The 19416-nt window shown below is 46.2% G+C and overlaps 1 protein-coding gene across 1 annotated transcript; it reads right to left on the minus strand.

Annotated features, from left to right (window-relative positions):
• Positions 1 to 6878: 6878 nt before the first annotated feature.
• On the minus strand, positions 6879 to 18879 carry LOC118376464 (beta-klotho). The gene is made up of 6 exons (XM_035763181.2): positions 17877 to 18879; positions 16590 to 17103; positions 14413 to 14681; positions 13979 to 14235; positions 12923 to 13857; positions 6879 to 12440 (listed from the first exon to the last, which is right to left on the minus strand). The coding sequence occupies exons 1-6, from the start codon at positions 18612 to 18614 to the stop codon at positions 11992 to 11994; spliced, it is 3162 nt and encodes a 1053-aa protein (XP_035619074.1). The 5' UTR covers positions 18615 to 18879; the 3' UTR covers positions 6879 to 11991.
• Positions 18880 to 19416: the final 537 nt, after the last annotated feature.

Consider the following 19416-nt stretch of genomic DNA (forward strand, 5'->3'; position numbering starts at 1 on the left):
TTGCATCATCTGTGGATCTGTTGGGGCGGTATGCAAATTGGAGTGGTTATAGGGTTTCTGGGATAATGGAGTTGATGTGGGTCATGCCCAGCCTTTCAAAGCACCTCATGGCTACAGATGTGAGTGCTACGGGTCTCTAGTCATTTAGGCAGGTTACCTTAGTGTTCTTGGGCACAGGGACTATAGTGGTCTGCTTGAAACATATTGGTATTATAGACTCAGACAGGGAGAGGTTAAAATGTCAGTGAAGATACTTGTCAGTTGGTCAGTGCATGCTCAGAGTACACGTTATGGTAATCCGTCTGGCCCTGCGAATGTTGACCTGTTTAAAAGGTCTTACTCACATTGGCTACGGAGAGCGTGATCACGCAGTCGTCCGGAACAGCTGATGCTCTCATGCATGTTTCAGTGTTACTTGCCTCGAAGCGAGCATAGAAGTAATTTAGCTTGTCTGGTAGGCTTGTGTCACTGGGCAGCTCGCAGCTGTGCTTCCCTTTGTAGTCTGTATTAGTTTACAAGCCTGTCACATCCGACGAGCGTCGGATCCAGTGTAGTACGATTCGATCTTAGTCCTGTATGCTTTGCCTGTTTGATGGTTCGTCAGAGGGCATAGCGGGATTTCTTATAAGCTTCCGGGTTAGAGTCCCGCTCCTTGAAAGCGGCAGCTCTCCTCTTTAGCTCAGTGCGGATGTTGCCTGTAATCCATGGCTTCTGGTTGGGGTATGTACATACAGTCACTGTGGAGACTACGTCATGGATGCACTTATTGATGAAGCCAGTGACTGATGTGATGTACTCCTCAATTCCATCGGAAGAATCCCGTAACATATTCCAGTCTGTGCTAGCAAAACAGTCCTGTAGATTAGCATCTGCTTCATCTGACTACTTTTTTATTGACTGAGTCACTAGTGCTTCCTGCTTTAGTTTTTGCTTGTAAGCAGGAATCAGGAGGATATAATTATGGTCAGATTTGCCAAATGCAGGGCAAGGGAAAGCTTTGTACACGTCTCTGTGTGTGGAGTAAAGGTGGTCTTGAGTTTAGGTGGTCTTGAAATTAGGTCAAATGCATTTAAGTTTCCTTGCATTAAAGTCCCCGGCCACTTGGAGCGCCGCCTCTGGATGAGCATTTTCCTGTTTGCTTATTGCCGTATACAGCTCATTGAGTGCGGCCTTAGTGCCAGCATCGGTCTGTGGTGTAAATAGACTGCTACGAAGAATATAGTTGAAAACTCTCTTGGTAAAAAGTGTGGTGTACAGCTTATCATGAGATACTCTACCTCAGGCGAGCAAAACCTTAAGACTTCCTTAGATATCGTGCACTAGTTGTTGTTTTACAAATATACATAGACCGCAACCCCTTGTCTTACCAGAGGCTACTGTTCTATCCTGCCAATACAGTGTATAACCCACCAGCTGTATGTTATTAATTTCGTTGTTCAGCCACGACTGTGGCTGAAGACATTACAGTTTTTAATGTCCCGTTGGTAGGATATATGTGCTTGTAGTTCATCTCCTTTATTATCTAATGATTGTTCTTTGGCTAATAGGACCGATGGTAAAGGCAAATTACCCACTCGCCGCCGGATCCTTACAATGCACCCTGACCTTCATCCTCAATATATGACAGGGATAAGGGCCTTGTTGGGTGTCTGGAGTAAATCCCTCCCGTCCAACTCCTTAAAGAAAAAATTGTCTCTCAATATGAGGTGAGTAATCGCTGTCCTGATTTCTAGAAGCTCTTTTCGGTCATAAGAGACAGTGGCAGAAACATTATGTACAAAATAAGTAACAAATAAGGAGAAAAAACACACATTAGCACAATTGGTTTGGAGAACGTAAAACGACAGCATTCTCTCCGGCGCCATCATTAACAATATGGTCTATAGGTTAATTTGCATAATTTAGTGGAATTAAATTGGCCTGTGTGTATTTTCACTAGTCATCATGCATCTTATTTATCCAACACAACTATCTCATGTGCACAGCATACAGAGCCTATTTTGAGGGAGATTTATTCTGCCGCTCTTTAGCTGGTTGCTGCTGGAATAAAATGTGATTTTACAAGCTCATTCATTGGGAAATAGTTCTAAATGCAATTGCATGTTAAAAACAAGACTGCCGTTGTGGGCGGGCCTTTGGGGGCCTGGCCTGCCCCACCATACATCCTTTCCCATCCAAATAAAATAATGAAATATTGATTATTTATTTGAGCGGGACAAAGACGAATCAATATTAGATAAATCATCCGAACCGGCGAAACAGCGCCCCTCTGTTTCGGTATGTGTAGCCCATGAATCTGACGTTGTCTGGCATGTCATATATCTGCATATATGGGCTACGTAAAAACAAAGGGGCGCTGTTTTGCTCGCTCATGTGTTTTTCCTGTGAGTAGTTTCTTCTCCAGACAGTAGAACCTGCTCCGCTCGAAGGTGCCATGTCCAGTTGATAACCACCCTGATAATTGCCTCGAAACTCAACCTAAACTATACCGAAAGTAATTTCAGCAATTTAACAACAGTTTAAATAAATGAAGTAAAGTATGATTGGGAGAATGGGTGAGTTGATGAGCGAGGTGAAGCGAACGATGCATAATTATTATGCAATCACCAATTGTGAATAAAGAACCAGGCGGGCCCTTATATTGTATTAATCTATTCTAATTATAATCTCAAAATGGTAGGCTGTGGCAGTCATGAAATTTCGTCAGTCGGTGATTGTCAAGCAAATAACTGTTGGTCTAGCGGTAATGAACCATTAATGATCATAAACACTTTTAGCATCTCCTGGCTTCCACACACAGCCTACAAGCCACTGACGCAGACATTTGAAATATCTACATTTTAAAAAGTCTAAGAAATCCATGTAATATAGCCTACACCTTCACAATAAATCCATTATTTATTTTCGACAGGTCGAAAGAAGCATGATATGAAGAAAATATAGTCTATTACAGAAGAAAAGAGTAGCATACTCTGTCCTCATGTTAGGTCCTGATCTGGCTGTGTCAAATGGCCGTGGGCTACACTAGTTCATTTAGCAGAAAAAAATTGCTAAGAATTCCGTGGCATTATTTTTTAGTATATTTTTTAGAAAGTAGATTTTCTCCAATCAATTTGAGGGAGTGCGCAGGTAGCCTAGTGGTTAGAGCGCTGGACAACCAAATCGAATCCCCGAGCTGACACGGTAAAAAGAATCTGTCGCTCTGCCCCTGAACAAGGCAGCTAACCCACTGTTCCTAGGCTTTGTTTTTTTGATCAGGCTTCAATAATCTCTCATTCACAATTTGACAAGCACTTGATAATATCTACAATTTCACGGTGGCATCCCCTTTGTGTGGCCATAATGCACCCTAAAACAAACCATGCCTTTTGCGGCCGGTAATGCTGTGTTGTGCCCTTCTCCTTGAGTGCTGCGCAAACCGAAGCCCTCTCACTCGCATGGCTCTCCATCACGTGATCGGGTCTTTCTCACAGACTTGACAGACAAATCAGGGACGACACTGCGCATGTCCTTGTCCAATTCCGAGTTGCATATTGAAGATCTTGGAAGAACTGTCCACATTTACTTTTCGTCAGCCAACAAGATGAGCAGGCCTAACAAACAGCAAAAGCACTAGCCTATGTCAATCTACTATCCCCCATAGTACAAAAGTCGACCTATTCTATTCTGTGTGAGAAATAAATATACCAAACATAGTCTGGGACAGTTGTGGGGTGCAATAGATCCCAAATTAATACAACCATCAGCATAAAAATGTATATATATTTACTCAATGTGGCTGACGCAACAGATCAGAATGTTTAGCTTAAAATGTTGATAAACTATTAGGCTATTTCTTCACATTATAAGCGTAGCAATGCGTTCATGGCAGTATGATATAAGCACGAATGTTCCATTAGCGGAAAACACCATCATCAAAAGTGACCGTAAATGCAATTATGCATGTATCCTTTTTATAAAGGTGTATTTTAATATTGAAAATTATCTTCCCCAAACTTGAAACTCACAGCACTGCTTATGTATGCCGGTTAGGCTCTTAACCCCTTGTGAAGCGGATTAATGTGCTTCATTTTAAGAAGTTATTTGGCCACTTCAGTTGTGATACAAACCTTATCAAAACATATAGGCCTATTGGCTAGGCTACATGAGGTGTGCGACCATGATTCGAAAAAGTCGCAAGAAGAATGCAGTTTCTTATGCTGGGCATCATTCACAAGTGATTATCATATTATATAATATTGTCACCCATCAGTCTATTCTTGATATAATCTTGTCTTTACATATACTAATAATATACAGTCCCAGTCAAAAGTTTGGACACACCTACTCATTCAAGGGTTTTTCTATATTTTGACTATTTTCTATATTGTAGAATAATAGTGAAGACATCAACACTATGAAATAACACATGGAATCATGTAGGAACCAAAAAAGTGTTAAACAAACCGACATATATGTGAAATTTGAGATTCTTCAAAGTAGCCACCCTTTGCCTTGATGACAGCTTTGCACACTCTTGGCATTCTCTCAACCATCTTCATGAGGTAGTCACCTGGAATGCATTTCAATTAACATGTATTCCTTGTTAAAAGTATTTGTAGAATTGCGTTCCTTCTGAATGTGTTTGAGCCAATCAGTTGTGTTGTGACAAGGTAGGGGTGGTATACAGAAGATACGGCAAGAACAGCTCAAATAAGCAAAGAGAAACAACAGTCCATCGTCACTTTAAGACATGAAGGCCAGTCAATGCGGAAAATTTCATAAACTTTGAGTGCAGTCGCAAAAACCATCAATCACTATGATGAAACTGTCTCTCATGAGGACCGCCACAGGAAAGGAAGACCCAGAGTTACCTCTGCTGCAGAGGGTAAGTTCATTAGAGTTACTAGCCTCAGAGATTGCAGCATAAATAAATGCTTCACAGAGTTCAAGTAACAGACACATCTCAACATCAACTGTTCAGAGGAAATTACGTGAATCAGGCCTTCATGGTCGAATTGCTGCAAAGAAATCACTACTAAAGGACACCAATAATAAGAAGGGACTTGCTTGGGCCAAGAAACCAGGCAATGGATATTAGACCGGTGGAAATCTGTCCTTTGAGTCCCAATTTGAGATTTTTGGTTCCAACCGCCATGTCTTTGTGAGACGCAGAGTAGGTGAACAGATAATCTCCACATGTGTTGTTCTCACCGTTAAGCATGGGGGAGGAGGTGTGATGGTGTGGGGGTGCTTTGCTGGTGACACTGTCTGTGATTTCTTTAGAAGTCAAGGCACACTTAACCAGCATGGCTACCACAGCATTCTGAAGCGATATGCCATCCCATCTGGTTTGCGCTTAGTGGGGCTATCTTTTTTTTTTAACAGGACAATGACTCAACACACCTCCAGACTGTGTAACTGCTATTTGACCAAGAAGAAGAATGATGGAGTGATGCATCAGATGAGCTGGACTCCACAATCACCCAACCTCAACCCAATTGAGAAGGTTTGGGATGAGTTGGACCGAAGAGTGAAGGAAAAGCAGGTAACAAGTTCTCAGCATATGTGGGAACTCCTTCAAGACTGTCGGAAAAGTATTCCAGGTGAAGCTGGTTGAGAGAATGCCAAGAGTGTGCAAATCTGTCTGTAAGGATCAACGCTGGAGACAAGAAGCAGGTACAGGGAGTGAACATTTAATTAGTAACGGACATGGAACAGGACAGGACAGCGTCTGGACATGAACACATAACAACGTTAATGCTGACACAGGGAACAAACGGGGGAGCAAACAGTTATAGACGGAGCAATCAACAAAGGGAAGGAGTCCAGGTGAGTCCAATGAGCACTGTTCCGCGTAACGATGGTGATAGGTGTGCGTAGTGAAGGGCAGTCTGGTACCCTCGAAGCGCCAGAGAGGGAGAGCGGAAGCAGGCGTGACAGTAAACCCCCCCCAGGGGCGCCACCTGGCGTCCCACCTGGGCGAGCCTGACGGCCGAGGCATTGGTGCTGGACAAGCCGGCTGGGGCGGAGAAGCCCGTCGAACCAGCAGAGGCGTGGGTGCCTAGCGAGCCGGCTCAGGCGTGGGAGCCTGATGGGCCGGCTGAAGCATGACATGGGGTGGGTGCCTACCGGGCCCACCGAGGCAAGAAGACCTCTCCAGCCAGCTAAGGCGTGGAAGCCCAACGAGCTAGCCGAGGCACCCTCGGTTCCCTCAGCGACGGCACCCGGACCTGACGTCACCAAGCAAAAAACACAAACCTCCCTGATGCTTCGTATAGTGGTGTCAGCATTCTGTAAGGATCAACGCTGGAGACAAGAAGCAGGTACAGGGAGTGAACATTTAATTAGTAACGGACATGGAACAGGACAGGACAACGTCTGGACATGAACACATAATGACATTAATGCTGACACAGAGATCAAACGGGGGAGCAGACAGTTATAGAAGGGGCAATCAACAAAGGGAAGGAGTCCAGGTGTGTCCAATGATGACAAGTGTCTGTAATGAAGGGCAGCCCGGCGCCCTCGAGCGCCAGAGAGGGGGAGCGGGAGCAGGCGGGGCAGCTGTCATCAAGGCAAAGGGTGGTTACTTTTAAGAATCTAAAATCTAAAACATCTTTTGATTTTTTTAACACTTTTTCGGTTACTACATGATTCCATATGTGTTATTTCACAGTTTTGATGTCTTCACTGTTATTCTACATTGTAGAAAATAGTCAAAGTAAAGAAAAACCCTTGAATGAGTAGGTGTGTTCAAATTTTTGACTGGTACTGTATGTGTAAAATTTGTTTTGATTTAGAATGGACCATTATCATGCACGTGTCTCGAAACAGGGGCAGTGTGTCAGACTGTGTGCGCAACTGGTCAACTGGAGTCAGGTGCAGGAGAGCAGAGATGAGTGAACAGGCACACTTTAATTGGGAGAAGCAAAACAGTTGGACGCAACAGCATCACAACACTCCAGCCAAAGGCAAAAGCAAATAGCGCCCTGGTCACACAAAATAATGTACAACAATTACAAATCCACGGGTTCAAAACAATACCCGGGAAAAAACACACAATAACCGTAATGAACAATTTCACTCACAGACATGGGGGGGAACAGAGGGTTAAATACATGACAAGTAATGAGGGAACTGTAAACCAGGTGTGTGGGAAAACAAGACAAAGCAAATGGAAAATGAAAGGTGGATCGGCGATGGCTAGAAGACCGGTGACGTCGACCACCGAATGCTGCCCGAACAAGGAGAGGAACCGACTTCGGTGGAAGTCGTGACACAGTGGAAAAAAATATGTCATCTATGCACTTAAATACCCGAATGGAGGATGCTTTTCCTGTGGGTCATTTTCATGCCAGCCTGGTATGTAATACTCCTGTTGTAAACGTAAACAATTTGCTTAATATTATTCAAGTTGAGAAATAAACATAGTAGGCCTAGTCTATAGAAAGCTGATGGGATCTTCCTCTTTTTAGTACCATCACTATTTTCTCACACAATTGTTAGCCTATAGAAATGTTGCACAACATGAGCTCATGGGCTCTCATGAAATGTTTGATTTTCAATTATATTTGCATTGATGTCAGAGTGATTAGAGGGAGTGCTGAGTACCAGGAAGTTTATAAGGCTACTAATGACCATCAGCAGCATCAGAGCTTGGAGAAACCTATTTACTGTGACTAAACTGTCACATGGAATTTGACTGCCTTCATGACTAGTGACCACCGGGTATGGCGGGTGTGGCGATAATACGGTCACCTCCACAGCCCTAAGCCTATATCAGTCCACCGAATCCAAGCAGTCTTATCAGCCTACGCTGACCTACAGTACTTGGAGTACACAGTGAGAGCGTGCATCATTTACAATGGCACAAAGGCCTAGAGGAATGGATGCACGTGCTGCCTTAGCGTTGCTACAAAATCTGATTGAAAACGACTCAGATGGCGGGGAAGAATCGATCGTGACATCTCGGATGATTATTCTTCTGATTCTGAGCCTCAGCCTGAACATACATCTCCGAGGCCTAAGCGCAAAAAAACCCCAGAATCGTGTCCACTGAGCAGGTGAGACAGAAGAGAAGAGTGGAGGGGTGGCACTGTTTGGAAAGAACAAGCCGGTTTATCCGCACAAAATGTAATCACTTAGAGCTACATCTCAAGCAAAAAACAACATCAGCAACGCACTCACCAGCTTTGTGGTTTATGTGACATGGATGTCTGATGCCATTGCATGAAGACGCACACTATGTAACCACGAGCTGACAAGAGTTGACTATTTTTGACTGCTGTCATATTGACACATTCATTATAATGCCATTATTGCTTTTGTGCCAATTTTCACTATTTATCAAGCACACTTAGTGCTTATGACTTTTAGGTTACTGATGTTTTCATCATTGGACTGCCCATCTTGCTGATGTTGCAAGGGAAGTCAGGTCTGGAGTGAACCAAGGGCTATATCTGTTCTTCGTTCTACATAATTTGAAAGGGGCATGCTTATTTAAGATGGTGAGGAAATGACTTTTAAAGAACGACCAGGCATCCTCTACTGACGGGATGAGGTCAATATCCTTCCAGCATACCCGGGCCAGGTCGAATAGAAAGGCCTGCTTGCAGAAGTGTTTTAGGGAGTGTGGGGTGGTCAATTGACCGCGGACCCATAACGGATGTAGGCAATGAGGCAGTGATCGCTGAGATCCTGATTGAAAACAGCAGAGGTGTATTTGGAGGGCTAATATCTATAAGGGTGCCCATGTTTACAGATTTAGGGTTGTACCTGGTGGGTTCCTTGATCATTTGTGTGAGATTGAGGGCATCTAACTTAGATTGTAGGATGGCCAGGGTGTTAAGCATATGCCAGTTTAGGACACCTAACAAAACTAACTCTGAAGATAGATGGGGGGCAATCAATTCACATATGGGGTTCAGGGCACAGCTGGGGGCTGAGGGGGGTCTATAGCAGGCGGCAACAGTGAGAGACTTATTTCTGGAGAGATTCATTTTTAAAATTAGAAGCTCAAACTGTTTTGGCATAGACCTGGAAAGTATGACAGAACTTTGCAGGCTATCTCTGCAGTAGATTGCAACTCCTCCCCCTTTGGCAGTTCTATGTTGACGGAAAATGTAGTTGGGGATGGAAATCTCAGAATTTTTGGTGGCCTTCCTAAGCCAGGATTCAGACACGACAAGGACATCAGGGTTGGCAGAGTGTGCTAAAGCAGTGAGTAAAACAAACTAAGGGAGGAGGCTTCTGATGTTAACACACATGAAACCAAGGCTTTTACGGTTACAGAAGTCAACAAGTGATAGAGCCTGGGGACACACAAGGCCTGGGGACACAGGGCCTGGGTTAACCTCTACATCACCTGAGGAACAGAGGAGGAGTGAGGTGGGGACAGAGAATAAAAGGAGCAGATTTCTGAGCGTGATAGGATAGATTCAGGGCACAATGTACAGACAGGGGTATGGTAGGGTGCGGGTACAGTGGAGGTAAACCTAGGCATTGAGTGACGATAAGAGAGGTTGCATCTCTGGACGCACTAGTTATGCTGGGTGAGGTCACCGCATGTGTGGGAGGTGGGACAAAATAGGTATCTGAGGCATGTTGAGTGGGACTATGGGCTCCGCAGTAAAATAAAACAATGATAACTACCCTAAACAACAGTATACAAGGCATATTGACATAAGAGAGAGACGTAACGCAAGGCATAAAGCAATCACAGGTGTTGATTGGGAGAGCTAGCTAAGACAACAACTGGTAAGACAACAACAGAAAATCAGCTAAGGCAACAACAACAGGTAAAATGGTGATAAATGGGCAGAGAGGGTCAGTTAACCACACACAGGGCCTGAGTTCGAGGCTGGCCCCGACAGATAAACAAAATAAACAAAATGGAGTACCGTGATTAATGAACAGTCTAGCATGCATCAGTTATGTAGCCAAGTGATCATAGGGTCCAGTGAACAGCAATAGATGAAACAGGGAAGCCGCTAACCTGCAAAGTTCTACGCTAGCAAGCGGGAAACACGGCGTTCATAAAGTTAGCAGGCCAGGGCTAGCAGAAACGTCTTCACCGATGTCCGGCAAAGGCCGGTTGAGGGCACATCCGATGGAATTACGTTGGCAGACCAGTCGTGATGGATCGGCAGGGCTCCGTGTCGACAAAGGGTCCAGGCCAATTGGCAAAAGAGGTATTGTAGCTGGAGTAATTTCATTTGCTAGCCGGGAGATGCACCTGGCTCGAGGCTAACTAGTGCTAGCTTCGGGACAAGGGCGTCAGCCACTATAGCCACTCGGTACCAGCTAGCTAGCTAGCTGCGATGATCCGATGCAAAGGTCCAGAGCTTACAGCAGGAATCCGGTGATGTAATGGATTCTAGTCGTGTTAGTGAAGAGTCCGGGAGGCATCAGCTGTGTTGCCGAGTGATCATAGGGTCCACTGAGCAGGCCGGGAGATGGGCCTGGCTCAAGGCTAACTTCGGGGCTGGGCCACTCGGTAGCAGCTAGCTAGCTGCGATGATCAGGAGTAATGGTCCAGGGCTTAAGGCAGGAATCCGGTGTTGTAGTGGAAAAAAGCAGTCCGGTATGCTCAGGGTTGATATCGTGCTGTGCAGACTGGCAAATATTATCCAGGCTAAAAGCATCTGGTGTCTGAGCTAATGTTAAAGGCCTCTAGCAGTGGCTAACAAGGACTAAATAGCTAGTAGCTAATTAGCTGGTAAGATTCTGATGGCTAGCTTCTGATGGAGGTTCTAGCTATAATGTCTTAAAATAGCAGATTCGTATCACATTGGGTGAGGTGGGTTGCTGGAAGGTATATTTAATTTTAAAATGGAAAAAGAGATTTAAATATATTGAAATATATACAAAAAAAGACAACAAAAATATTTACACAGGACAACAATAAACAACGTCTTTACTGCTACGCCATCTTGGATTCAACCTCCCTCTCTCTCTCCCTCTCTCTCTCTCTCTCTCTCTCTCTCAATTCAATTCTCTCTCAGTTCTCTGTCTCTCAATTCAATTCTCTCTCTACCAATTATTTCTCTCTCACTCTCAATTCTCGCTCTCTCATTCTCTCTCTATTTTCTTATCAAGGGCCCTGAACCAGTTTTGGGACATAAGACCCCCACTAGGTGGCAGCAGTGTCTGAAGGAAACATTGCCCATATAGAGCAGCAACTTCTGGCACAACGATTTCATTTGATTTCATATTAGAATAAGCGCTTGAGTTAGCCATTTGTAGATAACATGTTCAAGTGGTTTTGTCTCTGTAGCACAGAGGGACAAAAACTACTGTCATCAGCGCAGACTCCCTATTTGAGGAACTCCTTACTACAAATATACAAAGACTGTGCAAGGGTGTCTCAGGGAGAGTTGGGATATGCAAAAAACAATTCACACGTATAAATTCACACTTGTACACACTTGTACACGTGTGAAATAGGACAAATGTAAGTACCCACCAAATTATAAGACAGGTGAGGACACACTATGACACACACCAACAAGTCATACTAACAGGCCGGTCTTGTACACCATACATGATCAGTACATCACAACAGCAGCATTCATAGAAGATCTCAAGCTATAGCCAACGTCCTGTCAACGAAACAACAAAGCAATCCCATGGCAACATCATATTCTTGTCTGTGATAACATATAGCCTACATACTGTCAATTATGTTAATTGCCTATACATTGATCATCAATATGTGGTATCTCTAGGGCTCAGACAGAAGATGACCCCTTGGCCCTTGCTGATCCCGCTGTGTTGAGCCCAGTCCCATTGGGCTTGTGGAGGATAATGAAGTTGCCCCCTAGAACACTGATCTAAATTTTTCGTTTATCCACTAAGTTCAAGGTTTTGGGGAGGGTAAGCTGATCCTAGACCTGTCCCTAAGAACCACGACTCAAAAGGGCACCATGGCGCTCTCCCGGAAGCTTGGCTGGCGTGTAAAACCTGCAGGCCACTACAACAGGAACAAACTCCGTATGAATGAGGCCCTAACTAACGGCGGACCACGCGGATCCTATCCGTCACACTCTGTAGTGACACTCTCTCCCACGGCTGACACTTCCTCCCGAGCGGGATGGGACACACCGGCAAACCCACCCTTCTCCTCCTCCTAGTCCTCTTCCCCCTGACGACGACGATGACGACCCCCACCAGCATAGCTAACGTAAGGAGGAGACATGCAGCGAAGAACAGCAGCAGTTTGTTCTCTGAGATGCGAGCGCAGATGGAACACACCGCCCTGCGGTCAATGATCCTACAGGAGGATGTGACGTTGTTGCCAGGGAAACCGCTGCGCTCGATGATCTCTCTGTAGGTTGCGATGGAGGCTTTGGGTCGGGACTTGTGGTGGGAAGAGGTGAAGAGGCCGAACTCAGGGACGTGTCGATCCTGCAGCTTCCAGACGTAGAAGCCCTTTAGGTTGACTCCATCCAACTGGCGAGCTGGAGAGGAGCAAAAACAGGGAGAGGTTGAGGTCAGAATCCCTCTTTTGACATACAGAAAAGCAATGTCAACAGAGAAGCTGTAGCCTATTGTGGCTAAAGTACTGCACAGAACGTTTAGTTCAGTACATGACAGGACAGTTCTCACTGGGATGAACTTTATGAGCTCAAAGGTTTGTTATACAGTAAAGTCCATGAGTTTTATGAGGGGGCTCATGTGATACGGCCGTGTGCTGTGGTGTGTTAGGTAATGAGCTGTGAGAAAGGTCACCTTCGACCTCTCATACTTAAAGCTGCTAATGAGTGCCCTACTCTACCTGTCTGCAGAAGAAACTGCAGAGAGGAGGTCTGTTTATTTCAAACAATAGAATTATAAGTATAGAACCTCCAGGCTATTTCTGATGACAACAAACTAGTGGGTTATCATTGGACTGGAGTTTGGGGGTTTGAAGGGAGTTTGAGGAGGTTAGAGAGAGGCTCACCTTTGAGGGCCTCCTGTAGGTAATTCCTGATGTAGTGCTGCCTGAGCAGATCATTTACAGGGGCCTGGTCATCTACCCCACTGGCTGTGACTACAACAGGCAGAGCCCCTCCATACCTCTCCTTCACCCAGCGCAGCACCCTCCGGAGGCCCCAGGGGACCACTGCCTGCTCCAGACCAGAAGAGGCCCAGGTGTGGTCAGACATCAGCAGGCAGCCATGGTCTGGAGGTTGCTGAGGGTTAGGTGGGGCAGTCTGAGGAGACTGGGGGCGTGGTGACACGAGACGTGTGGTGAAGTGGTTCAGTGCAATGAAGCCCAGCGCCCCTCCTAGCTCCTCTTTTTCCCTGGCGGTGAAGTGTGGTAGTGGGGATCCAGGGAGGCCCATCACCCTTGCCCTCTCCTCCAAGTACCTCCTCACCTCTGGAGGGTACCTACCACTCTTACCCTCCCCCTCTCTGCTCCCTAGTAGTGGGTCTAGGAAACGACCAAGCTCAAACAACAGGAATCTCTGAGCGGCTGTTGCATGTGACTCCAGGAAGGGGTTGGCGGGTTCTACCCAGTCTGCGTGCAGAGCCAGGGACACCAGTCCTCCCTGTTGGCTGAGATACTCCCTCTCATAAAGCCTCCAGGCCTTAGCGTGGGCCAGGAGGAGATTATGGGCTGCCAGATGCTGCTCCTCCCCGATCTTGTAGGCATCCACTAGTCTGTTGGGCTCATTGATGGTAATCCAGTAGCTCACCCAGGGCCCCAGCTCCCTGTAGCAGAGGGCTGCGTATCTCTGGAAGGCCTCCACCGTGCTCTGGTTCAGCCAGCCGCCAGAGGCATGCAGCGGGCCGGGCAAGCCCAGCAGAGGGACTCTGTTAGTAGGGTAGTAGAGAGTGACCACAGCCTCCAGGCCCTGCTTGCGGAGTTCGGTGAGGAAGCAGCGGTAGTACCTGTTAGAAAGAGTTTGAAATGCAAAGGGTGTATGCATACAGGTGTGCATTTTAGTGTGTGTTTGCATGTGTGCATGTATGGTAAACATTTGAATACACATTATACAGTTGTTGTCTGTACCTTAGGGCCTCTGTGTCCACATTAGACAGATCTCCTTGGGCAAGGATTAGGGACCAGTTGAGGGCGAAGAGGTAGTGAGATGCCCCTGTGGACTTAAAGAGGCTCACGTGACCACTGATGGCCAGGTAGTCAGTGCACTGTGCCCCCCTGATGTGGAGGTTGACTCCTTGGACAGGACGCAGTACCCCATCCCCTGTCAGGTTCCAGCTGTACAGGTGGGGGTCGGTGAATTGAGGGGAGAAGGGATAGAAATTGACCTTTGATAAAAGAAGAAATATATCGTTTTTTGTTTTTGTTTGCATCATCCAGCTTGCTTATTGTTCTGTTTGAGATCAAAAGCAAGGAAGGCAGAGCAGTTTTGCAAAATAAAATCACCCTCTCTTTCCTTTCTCCTGCCTCTCTCGTGTCCTTTCTTCTCCTTCTCATCCCCTCACCTGTAGGCTGGAGTCGGCCACACCCCATTGGAAGTCACATGGGAAACGCCCTTTGACCTCTCCGGTGATCTCATCACTGAGGAATCCGTTGTCCTTGATGACCTGCCTGTAGAACAGAGCAGTGGTCTTGGGAACCCTGGTTCTGTTGGCCTGGCTGAAGTCTAGGTAGAACAGGCCTCGTCTCACACTGTAGCCGTAGTTCCACTCAAAACCATCCACCAGAGACCAGGCTGTGTAGCCAAACACTCTGACACCATCAAACACCATCGCTGGACACAGACAAACACAGAACGAAGGAGATGTTACCAAAGAGGTACAAATAACACAACAGTTCAGGTTAAATGTATAGTACCAGTCAAAAGTCTGGATGCACCTACTCATGCAAGGGTTTTTCTTTATTTTTGCTATTTTCTACATTGTAGAATAATAGTGAAGACATCAAAACTATGAAATAAATCATATGGAATCATGTAGTAACCAAAAAACTGTTAAACAAATCCAAATATATTTTAGAGTCTTCAAAGTAGCCACCCTTTGCCTTGATGGCAGCTTTGCACACTCTTGGCATTCTCTCAACCAGCTTCACCTGGAATGCTTTTCCAACAGTCTTGAAGGAGTTCCCACATATGCTGAGCACTTGTTGGCTGCTTTTCCTTCACTCTGCGGTCCAGCTCATCCCAAACCATCTCAATTGGGTTGAGGTTGGGTGATTGTGGAGGCCAGCTCATCTGATGCAGCACTCCATCATTCTCCTTCTTGGTCAAATAGCCCTTACACAGCCTGAGGGTGTGTTGTGTCATTGTCCTGTTGAAAAACAAATGATAGTCCCACTAAGCGCAAACCAGATGGGATGGCATATCGGCTTATTGCTGCAGAATGCTGTGGTGGCCATGCTGGTTAAGTGTGCCTTGAATTCTAAAGAAATCACAGACAGTGTCACCAGCAAAGCACCATCACACCTCCTCCTCCATGCTTCACGGTGAGAACCACACATGTGGAGATTATCTGTTCACCTACTCTGCGTCTCACAAAGACATGGCGGTTGGAACCAATAATCTCAAATTGGGACTCAAAGGACAGATTTCCATCGGTCTATTATCAATTACTTGGTTTCTTGGCCCAAGCAAGTCCCTTCTTCTTATTCGTGTCCTTTAGTAGTGATTTCTTTGCAGCAATTCATGCATGAAAGTCTGATTCACGCAGTCCCTGATTCACGCAGTCTCATGTGTCTGTTACTTGAACTCTGTGAAGCATTTATTTGTGCTGCAATTTCTGAGGCTGGTAACTCTAATGAACTTATCCTTTGCAGCAGAGGTCACCCTGGGTTTTTCTTTCCTGTGGCAGACCTCATGAGAATCAGTTTCATCATAATGATTGATGGTTTTTGCGACTGCACTTGAAGAAACGTTCAAATTTCTTGAAATCTTTCGCATTGACTGACCTTCTTTTTTTGTAGCTTTCTTTAACTAGGCAAGTCATTTAAGAACAAATTCTTAGTTACAATGACGGCCTACCAGGAAACAGTGGGTTAACTGCCTTGTTCAGGGACAGAACGATAGATTTTTACCATGTCAGCTCGGGGATTCGATCCAGCAACCTTTCGGTTACTGGCCCAACGCTAGGCTGCCTGCCGCCCCATAATAAGGATGGACTGTTGTTTCTCTTGGCTCATTTGAACTGTTCTTGCCATAATATGGACTTGGTCGTTTACCAAATACTTGGTCGTTTACCAAATCTTCTGTATACCACCCAAACCTTATCACAACACAGCTGATTGGCTCAAACACATTAAGAAGGAAAGAAATTCCACAAATTAACTTTTAAAAAGGCACACCTGTTAATTGAAATGCCTTCCAGGTGACTACCCCATGAAGCTGGTTGAGAGAATGTCAAGAGTGTGCAAAGCTGCCATCAAGACAAAGGGTGTCTACTTTGAAGAATCTAAAATCTAAAATATATTTTGATTTGTTTAACACTTTTCTGGTTACTTCATGATTCCATGTGTTATTCCCTAGATTGGAAGTCTTCACTATTATTCTACAATGTAGAAAATAGTACAAATAAATAAAGGTGTGTCTAAACGTTTGACTGGTACTGTACTCTCTCTTGTTGACCTCCTCTGTTTTCCCTAATCCTGCCCCCCATCCTCGGCCTCCTCCTCCTTGCCCCCTTCTCACCTTGCAGCACCTGGTTGATGAACCTCTTCATCAGGTAGATAGCATCTGTATCCTCCCTCTCCACAGCTGCAGCTGAGAACCAGCCCCCCTCCGCCACCAGCACAGGCAGGTCCCCATATTCCAGCCTCACCCAGCCCAGCACCCGCCTCATGTCCGGGTACACAGTCTGCCCATAGTGGGCTAGACTCCGGCCCAGACGCAGGTTGTTAGGCCCAAAGGACAGGGAAAAGAAGTCAGCCGTTCCCCGCACCAAGTGTTTCTCCTCTGGGGTGAACTCAGGCAGAAGCCCCCTGTGGGTGGATCTCATGGATGCTGGGTAGTCCCCATCCCTGAAGATGGGATTGGCGAACCAGCCAAGCACCGCCTCCATGGACTGCTGGCAGAGTTCAATATTGACCGGTGTGGCTTGGTCTCTCTTAGGCTCCATCCAATGGGAACCCAAGACGATGGACACTTTACCATTCTGAGTCGGCCGGAAGTAGGTGTCATAGGTGTGCCATGCTTTGGCATGCGCCTGGAAATAAATCAAATGGAGGTCTGTTACATGCATTGCATTATGGCAGAGACATTACACATACACATACACATAGTACAGAAATCGGACCTGTACAGTGTGAATATGCACTGGGACAGAGCTGATTATTAATGAAGCTGCAAAACTGTTGCTGTCACAGACTTTGACCCCCAGTGGCTCCTTAAGTGTCCTGTTTACTAATCGCAGTCCTGCAGCTGTAATAAACCTCTCATGGCAGAAGGTGAACACACTTTTTAACAAGAGGTCAATGACTGCTAATAGCTGCTGAAGGAGCACAGTGAATATTGAATATCATGAAACCATTTGGATTAGTTTAACCTGATTGACTGAATAAAGCACAGCATGTACCATGGCTTTTCAAGTGTTATGTCTTCACTCATTTCCTTTGCAATGTCTTGAACCCAATGAATGACGCAAACATTCACTGACGACATCAGCTGATAAATCCCACAGAAGTACGAAGTTCAGGAACAGGCTGTCTGACTAAACGTGGTCTTAGTCTGTACTATGGTCTGTTCAACAGACCCTTTCACACGAGTCAATCTATCCAAAGGGTTCTAATTTACAACTCAACCCCCTGACCCCGCTCCCAAATGGGTACAAATAATCCATTGCCCTTTGACACAAAACTAGGAACTTTTCTTTCTGAAATCCTAACCATTCCCATTGGAGGGAAAACAATAAACTGACCAAAGCTCATCGACTATGGGGCAACTTCATCCTCTGACCCTTAACCCTTGACCCTGCCTTACCTTGATGAGGTTGTGGGCCACATTGAAGGGTGCGGTGGCGTCGCCTGTCTCTCCAGGCGCGTGCACCCCTGTCCCGTACCCCTGGACTGCCGCCAGGTAGGGGTTGTGTATGGTGATCCAGTACCTCACACGGGCCCCGTACGTTCGAAAACAGAAGGCAGCATATGCATCAAACAAACCCACCAGGGTGTCATTCCTCCACCCCCCGTAGTGCTCCTGCAGGGCCTGGGGAAGGTCCCAATGGAACAGGGTGACCACCGGCTCAATTCCCCTCTCCAGGAGCCTGTCGAGCAGTCTCCCATAGTGCTCCACAGCCACCCTATTGGGCCGACCTGTGGCAACACCGTCGGGGAAGATTCGGGGCCAGGAGAGGGAGAAGGCGTAGGAGCGCACCCCGAGGTACCCCAGCGCCTCAACGTCCTCCTCCCAGCGGTTGTAGCCGTCACTGGCCGTGTCAGCGATACTTCCATCACCTTGGTGGGGGGCTGAGTGGGTGAAGTGATCCCAGATTGAGGGGCCTTTACCGTCACAGTCCCAGGCCCCCTCGGTCTGGAAGGCAGAGGTCCCCGTACCCCAGAGGAACCCTGGGGGGAAGGTCCCATGGAAGAAGGACTGGCTCTGGGTGAAGGGCTCTGCGGTGGTGGGATGCTGCCACTGCCTCCTGCCCTCCCCCAGGGAACAGAAATCTCCACGCCAGACCATCACTGTCAGGAAGAGCGAGAAAAGGCATGTTGCCATATTGGAGTCTGTAGAAGAAGAATGATCCTCTCCAGAGTTTTCCAAAATCCTTTAGAAGAAATAAGCTGGTCTCTGTCTGAGGGACTGTTTCTGTGTAAGTATCAGCGGTCCAGATGTTAAGAAGGTGAGGGATCCATGATGAAGATTAGAGTACAGGAGACTGAGACGTCTACATGTGGAAGCCAGAAGGTGTGCAGTGTCCATCTGACAGGCTAACATGGTTGGACTTCCCTATATCTCTCTCTCTCTACCTCCCTCCTTTTCTCTCCCCTCCCTCTTTCTGACACATACCGTACATGCACAACCACACTCACAAACACTGACTCATACACTCAGGAGCACACACACCTTTGAGGCAGACGCATGATCATTTTGTCAATGATTAGCTTGAACTACGATCATCCTCACCTCCATGACTGAGATGTAGCTCCCATTTACTCTCTCTCTCTCTCTCTCTCTCTCTCTCTCTCTCTCTCTCTCTCTCTCTCTCTCTCTCTCTATCTCACAATCACTGTCTCCTGCTAAATCTTATACTCTCCCTATCACTTTTACCCTTCATTTTATTTTCAGCGATCTTACCGTCGTATTGGAATCATCACAACCTAATGGATAGTAAGGAAAATATCTGCTTGTTCTTGCAACTATTCAAACCCAACATGTCCTGTTTGAGAAATAGCCACAATAAGGTTGAGTTAAGGGTTTAGCTGTGGGGCACATCCACAAGATAAAACCCACATGTCAGTTGGATTCATGGAATCAGAGACAAATAGAATACAGTTTAGCCAGGGGCCACAAAGAATAC

The sequence above is a fragment of the Oncorhynchus keta genome, chromosome 4, assembly GCF_023373465.1.
Source record: "Oncorhynchus keta strain PuntledgeMale-10-30-2019 chromosome 4, Oket_V2, whole genome shotgun sequence".
Lineage (NCBI taxonomy): Eukaryota > Metazoa > Chordata > Actinopteri > Salmoniformes > Salmonidae > Oncorhynchus > Oncorhynchus keta.